The sequence below is a fragment of the Myotis brandtii genome, unplaced genomic scaffold (assembly GCF_000412655.1).
Source record: "Myotis brandtii unplaced genomic scaffold, ASM41265v1 scaffold371, whole genome shotgun sequence".
NCBI classification, from domain to species: domain Eukaryota; kingdom Metazoa; phylum Chordata; class Mammalia; order Chiroptera; family Vespertilionidae; genus Myotis; species Myotis brandtii.
This window is the reverse complement of record NW_005364265.1, coordinates 1,000,896-1,013,024: the sequence shown is the minus strand read 5'-3', so window position 1 is coordinate 1,013,024 and position 12,129 is coordinate 1,000,896. Positions and strand designations below refer to the sequence as shown.

Genomic DNA, 12,129 nt, shown 5'->3' with positions numbered 1-12,129 from the left:
TTATATATTTTTATCTATATCTAAAAAAATAAATAAATATATATATATATATATATAATTTTCCCTTAAGAGCAATGGTTCAATATTCACTAATTCATTGTGTTGACTTTATAGACCATAACTACTGTAAATAATGAGAATCCATTATTTGAGCTGTATGTTTGACACTTGATGGAAATGGCAAATTCTGTGCCAAAGAATTATACCAATTAATATCTGAACCACATGATTACTTCATATAGCTTATTCACATAGTCTTGCTACTTTGTATTAAAGCTATCATGTGGTATGAGTTGTACCAGACACTATGCTAAATCCTTTACGACCATTTTATAATTTATAATCCTGTATGGTGGGTACTATTGTCTCCCTTTTCCTGTGATAAACAAATTTTAAGAGGTTAAGTTACCTGTCCCCAGGGTCACAACAGGTAGAAAATGGCAGGGGCAGGATGAAACCTGAATCCAGGAAACTCCAAAGCTCCTCTTTATTTCCTGCCATTGACCAGTATGCTGCATTGCTACTCGGTGACTAAAAGTACATATAGCCTCTCTCTCAATGGTATCTCTCAAAGCAGCTAGCTTGGTGTAGTGGACTAGACACAGTAGACCAAAGACCTGGTAATGCTGTTAATAGGCAAGTTCTAAACCTGTTTCCTGAAAGGGAATTTCTGAACCCCCATATTATATTGCAAAGATTAAGGCTCAAAATCAAGCCTTAACTGTTATGGAAATTATATTTTAATATAAGTGGTTATTAAACTAACTTTTGAAAAGTGCTACACATTACCAACCAATGTAATATATAGCAGCACACTGATTAAGACAATCTTCTCAATACAGCATCCCAGTGATTAAGAATCAATTCTGTAAAAAATCATTAGCACTTTCTGCAAAGGTGAGGGAAGCTTTGAAAAGTACGATTTTGCTCTGCCTTCCAAAGGAAGATGGGTTCTGCTATTTCCATGAAAAGGGTGAGGGAAATATTTCCTGTCTCCAACTAACAATTAGAGGACCCTTTCATAGGCACCTTATTAGAATATACTTCTTATCCCATTCATAAAAATGTGTTTACTGCCCATTATTTTCCTAAACTTTATTATTGCTTTTTTAATTATACCCTTCAATGTTTGCAAAATGACATGACACCATATAGGAAGTGTTTAATTTAAAGAAAATGTTTTCAGAAGACAGCAATTACAGCAAAAATACCATTTGCCCATTGATTCTCATTATAAAATTAGACATTAATTCTGGGGAGGAAATCCATAAATTAAAACCCTTATGCTGTTTTTGTACTTACCTTTTCCACCTAAGTATCAGGACTTATTCATGTTTGTGTTATCCATCCTGCCTAGCATGTTTTCTATATGGCAATTACACAGTAATTGAGTAATGACCTACATGGACAAGCCAATGCTGCTAGGTAACAGGGGCAATTTGAGCAGCTTATGGTTGTAGCACTTTACCCAACAGTCTACTTATTCTCCTGTTGTACTTTTAGTACTTAACTTTTCTTGGCTTTAGAATTTTTTTTTGGAAAATAAGTTTCTTCCATGTAAAAAGTTAACCTCACCCTTTACATCGAATATCTGGCAAATGTTTTTTCTCTTTGCCATGAAATTATATTACCTAATAGAGGTAACATATAGTATTCACAGCCTAAAGTGTTTAATCCATAAAATGCAACATTTCTGGGCTCTACTTTCATAAGTTTTATCCTTATTCTCTAAAACAAATCCCTTTATCTTAAAGGGTTAATCCCTTTATCTTAGAGTAGAAAAACGCTGGGTCTAGTTAATTTATATATATATGTATGTATAAATTAGAGGCCCAGTGCACGAAATTCGTGCATGGATAGGGTCCCTAGGCCTGGCTGGCGATCAGGGGGATTAGTGAAGCCAAAGCTGATAAAATTCTGACTGAGGCAGCTAAATTAGTTCCGATGGGTTTTACCACTGCAACTGAGTTCCACCAAAGGCGATCAGAGATCATACAGATTACTACTGGCTCCAAAGAACTGGACAAACTACTTCAAGGAGGAATTGAAACTGGATCCATCACAGAGATGTTTGGAGAATTCCGAACTGGGAAGACCCAGATCTGTCATACATTGGCTGTAACATGCCAGCTTCCCATTGACCGGGGTGGAGGTGGAGGAAAGGCCATGTACATTGACACCGAGGGTACCTTTAGGCCAGAGCGGCTGCTAGCAGTGGCTGAGAGATATGGCCTCTCTGGCAGTGATGTCCTAGATAATGTAGCATATGCTCGTGGGTTCAACACAGACCACCAGACCCAGCTGCTTTATCAAGCATCAGCTATGATGGTAGAGTCCAGGTATGCACTGCTGATTGTGGACAGTGCCACCGCCCTCTACAGAACAGACTATTCCGGTCGAGGTGAACTGTCAGCCAGGCAGATGCACTTGGCCAGGTTTCTGCGGATGCTTCTGCGACTTGCTGATGAGTTTGGTGTAGCTGTGGTAATCACCAACCAGGTGGTAGCCCAAGTGGATGGAGCAGCCATGTTTGCTGCAGATCCTAAAAAACCTATTGGAGGAAATATCATTGCTCATGCCTCAACAACCAGACTGTACCTGAGAAAAGGAAGAGGGGAAACCAGAATCTGCAAAATCTATGACTCTCCCTGTCTGCCTGAAGCTGAAGCTATGTTTGCCATCAATGCGGATGGAGTGGGAGACGCCAAAGACTGAATCATTGGGTTTTTCCCGTGATAAACCTGAGTGCTGCAGCCTCACGGAGAAGACTGCTCCCTGGGGTTCTTCGCAGGCCTCTTCCTGTTGTGACTGCCAGAAAAAGGGCATCTGGGAACACAGCTATTGTATCAGCTTTTCTGATGGAGTAAACAGGAGACAGTCAGTAGTCACACAAAAAAAAAAAAAAAACACGGGGCCTTCTGACTGCTGGCCGGGGCCTTCCTTCATTCCGCGCCACCTCCTGGTGGTCAGAACACGTCATAGCAAGTGATCAAACACCCAAGGGGACACTTTGCATATTAGCCTTTTATATATTTTTTTTTTGGCAGATCATGATCAACTAAAGGAAAAGATAAAGGATCTAGAGACACAGCTGAAGACTTCAGATCTAGAAAAGCAGCATTTGAAGGTAATATATCTAATTATAGTATTACTAGAGGCCCAGTGCATGAATTCGCGCACCAGTGTGGTCCCTCAGCCTGGCCTGCGGGATTCGGCCCAAACCGACTCTCCAACATCCCCCAAGGGGTCCTAGATTGCAAGAGGGTGCAGGCCAGGCCAAGGGACCCCACCGGTGCACAATCAGAGCCAGGGAGGGACATGGGAGGTTGGCCAGCCAGGGAGGGACCATAGGAGGGCTCCAGGGCATGTCCGGCCCGCCTTGGTCAGTCCTGATGGGCCGGACCCCAGTAGCAATCTAACCTACCGGTTGGAGCATCTGCCCCTGGTGGTCAGTGCACATCATAGCGACTGGTCAACTGTCTGCCCCCTGGTGGTAAGTGCACATCATAGAGAGTAGTTGAACGGCAATAACATCATTAGCATATTACACTTTGATTGGTTGACTGGACGACCTGACACTTAGCATGTTAGGCTTTCATTATATAGGATAAATGCTTTATGAAAACAGCTGCTGAAAAGTTTTATGGTCACCATGTTTGAATTTTAAGTATGTATCATAAAAATTCCTGGGACTACATTTTAAATTTGACCTTGACATTGCGAAGTCCATTATATTCAACTGTTAAAAAATATATAAGAGCTACCAAAAAAACTGAGATAAAACAAATAGGATTAAAGAATAAATTTATTTTTTAATTGTCACAAATATAGAGCTCATTTTAATATTTTCGGTCACATTGCGAACAGTCTTTTATTTCCTTTTGAAAATCTTTTCAGGAATAGTTCCCCTCCCTTAAAAAAGATATTTGCTATGCTTTATGTCTGTAAATAGAATAAAAGAACATGATATGAAAGTTCACTAGTGATTATTGGCTATTCTAAATCTCAAATTGCCTCTTCACCAGATGCATAGCTCTTAGCTAGGCAAGAAGTCCTAGAATTTCCCTGATCACAAATATATTAGAAATTGACCATTATTCATTACAAATTACATATTTGTAAAGAAAATATAAATGAAGCCTAAGCTAAAGAATATTAACCAAACAACTTTAATGCTGTGAATAGCCATGTCTTTTTGCTTGCCTCACTGAGTATCTGAAAGTATGCTTTTGGAGAAAGATGAAATCCCCCTCTAATTTAAGAGCTAATAAATTTTAGTCAAAGACTAGGACATAACTTACATAACAGGTCATTTGATTTGGCATTTAACAAGTTAGTTACTTATACTGCACAATAAAATCTTATTAACAAAATCTTAATACTTCAGTCTTTATATTTGCTATTCAGGTTACTTTGGTGCTCATGTTTATAATTAAATCTCTTTAGTTTAAACCTAAGGAGTGTATTATATACTTATTGATGTCTTTTAAAGACAATATATTTCTATTAGGAGGAAATAAAAAAGCTGAAGAAAGAACTGGAAAATGTTGATCCGTCGTTTTTTGAAGAAATCGAAGATCTGAAGTATAACTACAAAGAAGAAGTTAAAAAAAATATTCTTTTAGAAGAGAAGTTAAAAAAACTTTCTGAACAATTTGGAGTTGAATTAACTAGTCCTGTTGCTGCTTCTGAACAGTTTGAAGACGAAGAGGGAAGTCCTGTCAATTTCCCTACTTATTAAGGGCCAGCTATAATTACAGTTTTTATTTAACTATTTACAAGTCTCTGACCTACATGATATCCTTTCCAATACCCTGTACCTTTACCTGAATTTGAAATGTTAGTAAATAAAGTTGTATGAAATTTTTAACACATTAGAAAAGTATATATTTGAAGATTTTTAAAGTAAGTTATGACTATCAAGTAGGCAATGAGCTATAGTGAACTTCTGTACATTCATAATGTTTTAAGTTTTTAAATATGAGAATAACAATTTTAACATTTAAAATTGGGGTTTTATATTCTTACCTATTTATATATGTGTCATGGTTCTTAAATTTTATATGTATTTATAACTTGTATATATATATCTGTATATATATACAATAAGGCTGAGCCATATGTCTTGTTAAATGTTAAGCAAGATTAAATTAAACTCAGCTTAAAGTATTTAATTTTGAAAGTAAATGATCCAAAATTGTTGGTTTCATTGTTGTCTTTAAATTACTACTCAGTTATAGTGGACAGAATCCAACCCTTTGTACAAGCTGGGGAGCTTACTATTACTTACATTTTTAAATCCAGAGGTTAAAATTCATTTGCTGATTCTAAATAAGACTTTGACTAGATAGTTCCAACTGGAAAATTCATTTCTTCAAATGCTAGAAGACTTATTTCTCCATTAGTCACTGAACAATAAATAGGAACCTTGAGATATTTTCACCTTTTACACATGGCATATTATTCAAGATTCAAGATAACACAATAAAGCTAGTTTTTAATTACAATTCCAGTCTATTCATCAAGTATTATATCTTTGAGCCTACTAAATTTCTGATGATCTATTTTTGAAAAATGATGAAATAGACACTTAATATCAAAAGCATAGTCACGTTTGTTCAAGTTCATGTTAATAATAACAGGTTTTGAATTCATGTAAGTATCTGGAATTGGCCAGCATAAACCAAGATGATGGCGATGGACCTAGAAAGAGAAAGGAAGGTATTAGTTTTAACCTGCATTTTCTTCATTGACTTAAAAATATTTATTTTGTGTGCCTACCATCTTCCAGGCACTATTTAAGGCTCCACTTTATCTTACCCTTTATTTTTTTCATAGCTGCTTCTCCCCCTGACATATTACATATCTGTTTATTATCTATCTTCCCCATTAAAATGTGAGCTTCATGAAGGCAGACATTGTTCAGCTGGACTTCGTATTTCTAGTACCTGGAAACATAAATGAGGGGCTCCAAAAAACTTAATAATAGAGTCTGTTAATAAGTTCAGAAGCTAACCAACTGTGGGTAGGGAGACAATCTAACCAAAGGGACTATCATGTGACAGAATTGTGTATATCTTCTCTGTAATTATTTAAATATGGTTAGAACATATACAATGTGGATATGTTTGGGATTATGGGGGTGGAGGCAGTTCCAGAAAGTTGAGTAGGGGCCAAGTCATGAAAAATCTTAATGTCAAACAATTTTATGCAGGAAGTAACATTCTCATTAATTTATAAAGAATGAAAAGGACAGGAATAACACTGAAAGTTAATGTTTAAGAGCATGATATAACAACTCAAGTTATGAATCTGGGCTTAAATCCAAATTAACAACTAATTGGTTGGAGAGAAAGATACAGATTCAATATATCAGAATCTTTAAGAACTGATAATTGTATGTATGAAGTAATGAAGAGTGGGGTTAAAAATGTATCTTAAGTTTTTGGCTTCAGTGAATTGTTGGAGTCAGGGGGTTGATATAACTAGGTCCAGTTTTGAACATGAATTTTAAGAACCTGTGAGAAATCAAATAGTCAAGTCCAGGAGACAGACAGAAAGGGCACAAAGTATAAGATAATTCATTCTGTATATATTAACTGACCCTTGGCACTTTCTAACCAACAAACTCTATAACCAAGTAAGTTTGGGAAATGCTGGATTAAACAGGATTAAATGCTGTCATTACAGAATGTCTCAGAGCACGCTAATATGCAACATGAATTTCCAAGAAGGGAATATGTTGTATGCAGGGTTTTCCAGACATTTCTATCACTTTAGTTCTGAAGCACATCTAGAACAACCGATGCCCCACAGAACAAGTACACTGGAAAACACTATCATATAAGAATGGTGGCATGTGAGATGAACAAATTAAATTTCTTGAGTGCACCATCAGAATTACTGCAATTGGTAGAAAGCATTTTAGTGCCACTTCTACTTTGAGGAATATAAGAGGACATAATTCCACAAGCTGTTTTCTGCCATTACCTTGATTAAACAGCCATCATTGCAATGCCATACTATTCCTTCAATTTTACCCTCTCTGCAACCTTCAAACCAGGACAACAGATCACTGTGCTTCAAGGTAGGTAGATTTCTTATTTGAAATGCTCCATGTGGTATAAGAAGATGTAATGGATGCTTCTTGCTTCCTAACCCTAAATGATAAAATCTTGCCATTAGCTATACAAAGGTTTCAAGAAGAATGAGAACATTTACCTTTCCAAATAAAAAAGCCTTTTAAAATATTTAAGAATAGATTTACCAAAAAGTTTAGTTGGTTTCCTTGCAGAAAGATATGCTACAAGCACTTTCACTCAAAAGTGGCACCATATCCCATTAAATTTAAATTCTACCTTTGTGCACTCTATATCAGGAGTCCACAGACTATGACCTGTGGGCAAAATCTAGCCAGATGCCTGTTGTTTATAAATAATGCTAATGGAACACAACCATACCTATTCATTTAAGTACTATCTATGGCCTGTTTCAGAGGTATGGCCCATAAAACCTAAAAACCTAAATCTTCCCTATCTGGCCTTTTATAAAAAAGTCCACCAACCCCTGCTCTACGCTCTACATCATTTGCCACATTCAACTCTTATTCAGTGTTTGCCAAACAGCCATGCCAAATTACTCTCTTAGCTTCTTTCTGCCAAACAGTCTGCTTCTGATCTTTATATAGGATTTTGCCATTCAAGTTGCACTGTTCTTGGGTCTGTCTTCATCCATCCCCCTGTCAACAATGTACTCCATAGTGCCCTTGGGACTTTTACTCAACTCATCATTCACTGCCAATTCTTTATTCACTTTACACTCAGCTATTAATTAATGCTACACTAATTACCTAGTCATGAAAAGCATACCATGATTTTCATTCAGCTCAGTTCACCTAAATTTTAAAAAGCAATGCAAAGTTACACTTGAGGAATTACCTTTTATACATAGTTTTATAATGTTAGTATAGGAAAGAACAAGAGGCTAAACATCAACATTTTGTACTAATAAAACTATTAGGTAAATTTCTCCATGGACATAAAATTAAAATAAATAGCTATTATCCTAGGCCAGTGGTCGGCAAACTCTTCAGTCAACAGAGCCAAATATCAACAGTACAACGATTGAAATGTCTTTTGAGAGCCAAATTTTTTAAACTTAAACTTTATAGGTAGGTACATTGTTATTAACTTAATTAGGGTACTCCTAAGGCTTAGGAAGAGCCACACTCAAGGGGCCAAAGAGCCGCATGTGGCTTGCGAGCCGCAGTTTGCCGACCACGGGTCTAGGCTACTCAAGTTTATTAGTCATTTCTCTGTGTGTGTAAGTTGAACCTAGGTTCTCCTTATAAATGAATTACTATAACTACAACTGAACAGAAAAAGGCTTTACTCACCATATGGGTTTCCATTAATATTCGTTCCTATAAGCTCCAGCGTCTGTTCTAAAAGGTCTGATAGTGGCACTGCAGTAATTTCCAAAAGACCAGAATCATCAGGATGAAGCTTCAGTACCAGGGCTATTTCAAATTCATAATTAACTACAGAGGAATGCCAGCAATACTGCTTGTTGTTTTTCTCCACTGGTACCCACCCTATCATTTAAAGAAAAAAGTGGGGTTTTTTGGCATTGTCTTTCTCTGCATTGAGACAAGGTAATTTTTATTTTTGTTATAAATTTTCCATATTTTCTGGATATTGTATTACAGTCACTTTTAAATTCAGTAGAAATAACAGTTTTACTACTTTTTAAATCATAATAATTTTTTAAATTATAAGGTTTCATTTTGATTCTGTTGAGAAATTAACTTGATTATTCACTATAGAGCACTCAGCATTTTTACTAGAAAATTTTTCAATAAGAATTGAGCACCGTTTTAAGACACAGAATTAAAATCCTTTTTTAAAATTAAGTTTTCTCTCTACCTTCTCTCATTTCAGGGACAACAGACATATGCACTTAACTGTTCTACAATTTATTGTACTGTCTCCATATTTACTGAAAAATGTTTGATTCACACTTATTGACTGTTACTACCTTTCCCATCCTAACTTCAGTTGCTAGAATAGAGTTCCTCATTGTGCCTGCTATGACATACACCATTGTGGCCATCATATCTGTGGCTGTCGTTACCCAAGGTTACTATAATAACCTTTTTCTTGGTATACGAGTCTCCAGGAACCCCCCCCTCCCCCCCGCTCCATTTTTATCTTAGTTCCATTAAAAAAATGTAAATTTATAATCTTCATGACAAACTTCAAATTCCTTTAGAAGGAATACAAACCTTTTAAGATCTGAGCCCATTCCACATCTCCAGCCTCAAATTTTAAAATTGCCTCAAATGCCATACACTCAAACATTCCAGCCAAAATAAAGTGTTAAATAAAATTTCCAAAAGACTCCACGGGAGTTTGCCTAAGTAGACCCTCCCCCTTCCTTTCAGCTAACGTTCTGGTTCTTAAGCTTCAGTACAGATGTCACTCCCCTTACTAGTAAACCTCCTCTAGCCACCACAGATTGGAATACGAATTCTTCCTCTTTCTCCAACTGTAACCTGTATACCTTTTCCTTTTCATTCTTAAATCATACTGTTATTGATGGATTTCCCCTCATGTCTACAAGATCTTTGAGGATCAGGGTACTAATCCTCATTTTGTATTACCAGAACCTAAGAGTACTTTGCACCTTACAGGTACTCGAGATATGCCCGTTAACCTGAACCTTAATCTGGGGTATCTTTCTACTCGGCACACTTCTGCAAAAATTTTCCCTTCTCTAGTAAAACTATTTGTGGGATATTTATTTTCACTTCCCTTAATTAAAATAGTCTTCTAGGATCTTTGCAAAAAAATACACATTATTATCCCCAATTAAAAAAATTAAGGCTTAATATCTCATTTTAGAAAAGATCAATTATATCATCTATCCTGACAACTTCAGGGCTATTTCCACTCAACACTTTATTTTCACAGACTATAGGTAGTAAATTGTCCATCTTAGGATTCTAATCCTGAGAGGATATTCTCTATATGAAACATCTTTGGTATAACTGTTACTTAACATAAATTAGACTCAAATTTTGTGCTGAACAGATAAATACTATGAAAAAACAGATTAAAGTTAGATTACATAATTTCTGATCAAATGGATCTTTTATTCTTTATATTAGTAAACACAAAACTGCATTTTAGAAGAGATTTCATGATACCAGGAATGTGTCCATTTTCATCAGGCATCGGATTTCCATTTAATTGTTCAATTTCCTTCGCTGGTATCCAGCACTCTGGAACAGGTTTGAAGTCTTCCTCGACATTCCAAAAAAATTCTAAAAGAATCAGATAATCTTATATGTGGCAGTACTTTACAAAATATAAAATGCCGCAAAATTTGAAGTGGGAATAGCTAATAAACCCCATAATATCAGGTATCATATAATTATTCTCCATTCATTATCTCCACAATCTGACTATACTACTCAGGGTTAGGGTACTAACACTTCAGCTGTTCAATTTTGGATACACCACCATTTGCAGATACAGGATAACAGTCTAACTCAGTGGTTCTCAACCTTCCTAATGCCGCGACCCTTTAATACAGTTCCTCATGTTGTGGTGACCCCCAATTTCATTGTTACAAATTGAACATAATTAAAGCATAGTGATTAATCACAAAAACAATATGTAATTATATATGTGTTTTCCGATGGTCTTAGGCGACCCCTGTGAAAGGGTCGTTCGACCCCCAAAGGGGTCGCAACCCACAGGTTGAGAACCGCTGATCTAACTAAAGTAACCAATGTTCCTGTATGTGTAGATTTATGATGAATTTTTAATGCACTATGAGTACATATATAGGTAGGTTATATATATGAATGAGTAGATATGCAGTGATGAGTACCTATCAACTTATATATTTAGAGGCATTTTAATTTAATAATTAAAAATATGAATAATCCTTTGAGATTTTTTCCTGATTTATAAAATTACATGGTTGTCTCTTAGGCAGACAAAATCAAAATGTATTTCTCATTATAATATATATAGTAATTTGTATGTTTTAATAAAATCGACTTATGATAATGAAGAGTCACAGAAATGTTAGAAAGACATTTAAAAATACTTTTCAGGGAAATTCTTTTACATAGAACAATATTCAATTCTAATTTTCTTTTTCCCCCAAAGTACTTAAATTGTATATAAGGCTACAATGTATAGAAACAACACAGCAAAAAATAACACACATTTCAGCTAATTAAATCATGAAAGGCTGAAGAAAAAAAAGACCTACTAACCTTTTGAGTTCTGTTTTGAATGTAGAAAATTTTTAAATCTTTTTTCAGCTAGTTTGTTAGGTTTTCTATCTAATCGAGCCCACAGATATGGCTGACCTAAATAAATAATAAAAGGAAAAGAAAAATATTAGGAGGAAAACTTACCTTAAAAGAAATTTCAGAATAAAATTTTCAATAAATAGTAGGGTCACCTTCTCCAAGAGAAGCAACCCTAGAAGACAAACTGAAATAAGCAGACCAAACAGATACATCCTACCTAGCGATACCTGATATTGTAAGAAGACTCAAGTTTTGGTTAAAGAATGATGGGAAAGCCCAGCAGGCATGGCTCCGTGGTTGGACGGCGACCTATGAACCAGGAGGTCACGGTGGATTCCCGGTCAGGGCACATGCCCTGGTAGTGGGCTAGATCCCCAGGGTGTGGCGTGCAAGAAGCAACTGATCAGTGATTCTCTCTCATCATTGATGTTCCCATCTCTCTCCCTCGCCCTTCCTCTCTGAAATCAATAAGAATATATTTAAAAAAAAATAATGATGGGGATGAGATAAAAAGGAAGTATGTGACCCTTTTATAAGGCCATATTTTATTATAACTAGCATTTGTGAGAAACTGAAGCTACCTCTATACTAAATAGAAATATGACAGGGAGACTAATGAGTTGCACCTGGTCTCGGTGAGACTCCTGGAGGACTCTGCTACTGAGGCTGCTTAGTTAGCTGGATGATGCTTTTGTGACCAGCAAAACACAGAAATCCCCAGCTGGGACTCTATTTTGGATTCCCTGTTTTAAAGTTGTACCCTGTACACATCAGGGATTCCTGATTTGAGAGAGTGTGTC

At 36.1% G+C, this 12,129-nt stretch overlaps 2 protein-coding genes and 1 pseudogene across 6 annotated transcripts in view; 2 read left to right on the top strand and 1 right to left on the bottom strand.

The window, feature by feature from the left end:
* CEP290 (centrosomal protein 290kDa) overlaps window positions 1-4,778 on the top strand; it is a 116,263-nt gene extending 111,485 nt beyond the window's left edge. For 2 of the 3 annotated variants that reach the window (XM_014544591.1, XM_014544592.1), the window contains 2 exons: window positions 3,048-3,127; window positions 4,511-4,766. In XM_014544591.1, the coding sequence (XP_014400077.1) occupies window positions 3,048-3,127; window positions 4,511-4,741 (311 nt within the window). In that variant the 3' untranslated portion in view covers window positions 4,742-4,766. Of the gene's footprint in view, window positions 1-3,047; window positions 3,128-4,510 lie in introns of all 3 variants that reach the window. The other variant, XM_014544593.1, reaches the window with a different exon arrangement.
* Window positions 947-2,905, top strand: LOC102251429 (annotated as a pseudogene). The gene is made up of 2 exons (XR_001363282.1): window positions 947-973; window positions 1,870-2,905. The product of XR_001363282.1 is annotated as a DNA repair protein RAD51 homolog 1 pseudogene (transcript).
* A 692-nt stretch (window positions 4,779-5,470) lies between the features above and the next one.
* Window positions 5,471-12,129, bottom strand: part of LOC102248446 (chromosome unknown open reading frame, human C12orf29) — a 12,235-nt gene continuing 5,576 nt past the window's right edge. The window contains exons 3-7 of one of the 2 annotated variants that reach the window (XM_005872230.2): window positions 11,291-11,386; window positions 10,208-10,324; window positions 8,396-8,593; window positions 6,991-7,160; window positions 5,471-5,703 (exon numbers count right to left, since the gene is read on the bottom strand). In XM_005872230.2, coding sequence (XP_005872292.1) covers window positions 5,515-5,703; window positions 6,991-7,160; window positions 8,396-8,593; window positions 10,208-10,324; window positions 11,291-11,386 — 770 coding nt within the window. In that variant the 3' untranslated portion in view covers window positions 5,471-5,514. The remainder of the gene's footprint in view (window positions 5,704-6,990; window positions 7,161-8,395; window positions 8,594-10,207; window positions 10,325-11,290; window positions 11,387-12,129) is intronic. The other variant, XM_014544596.1, reaches the window with a different exon arrangement.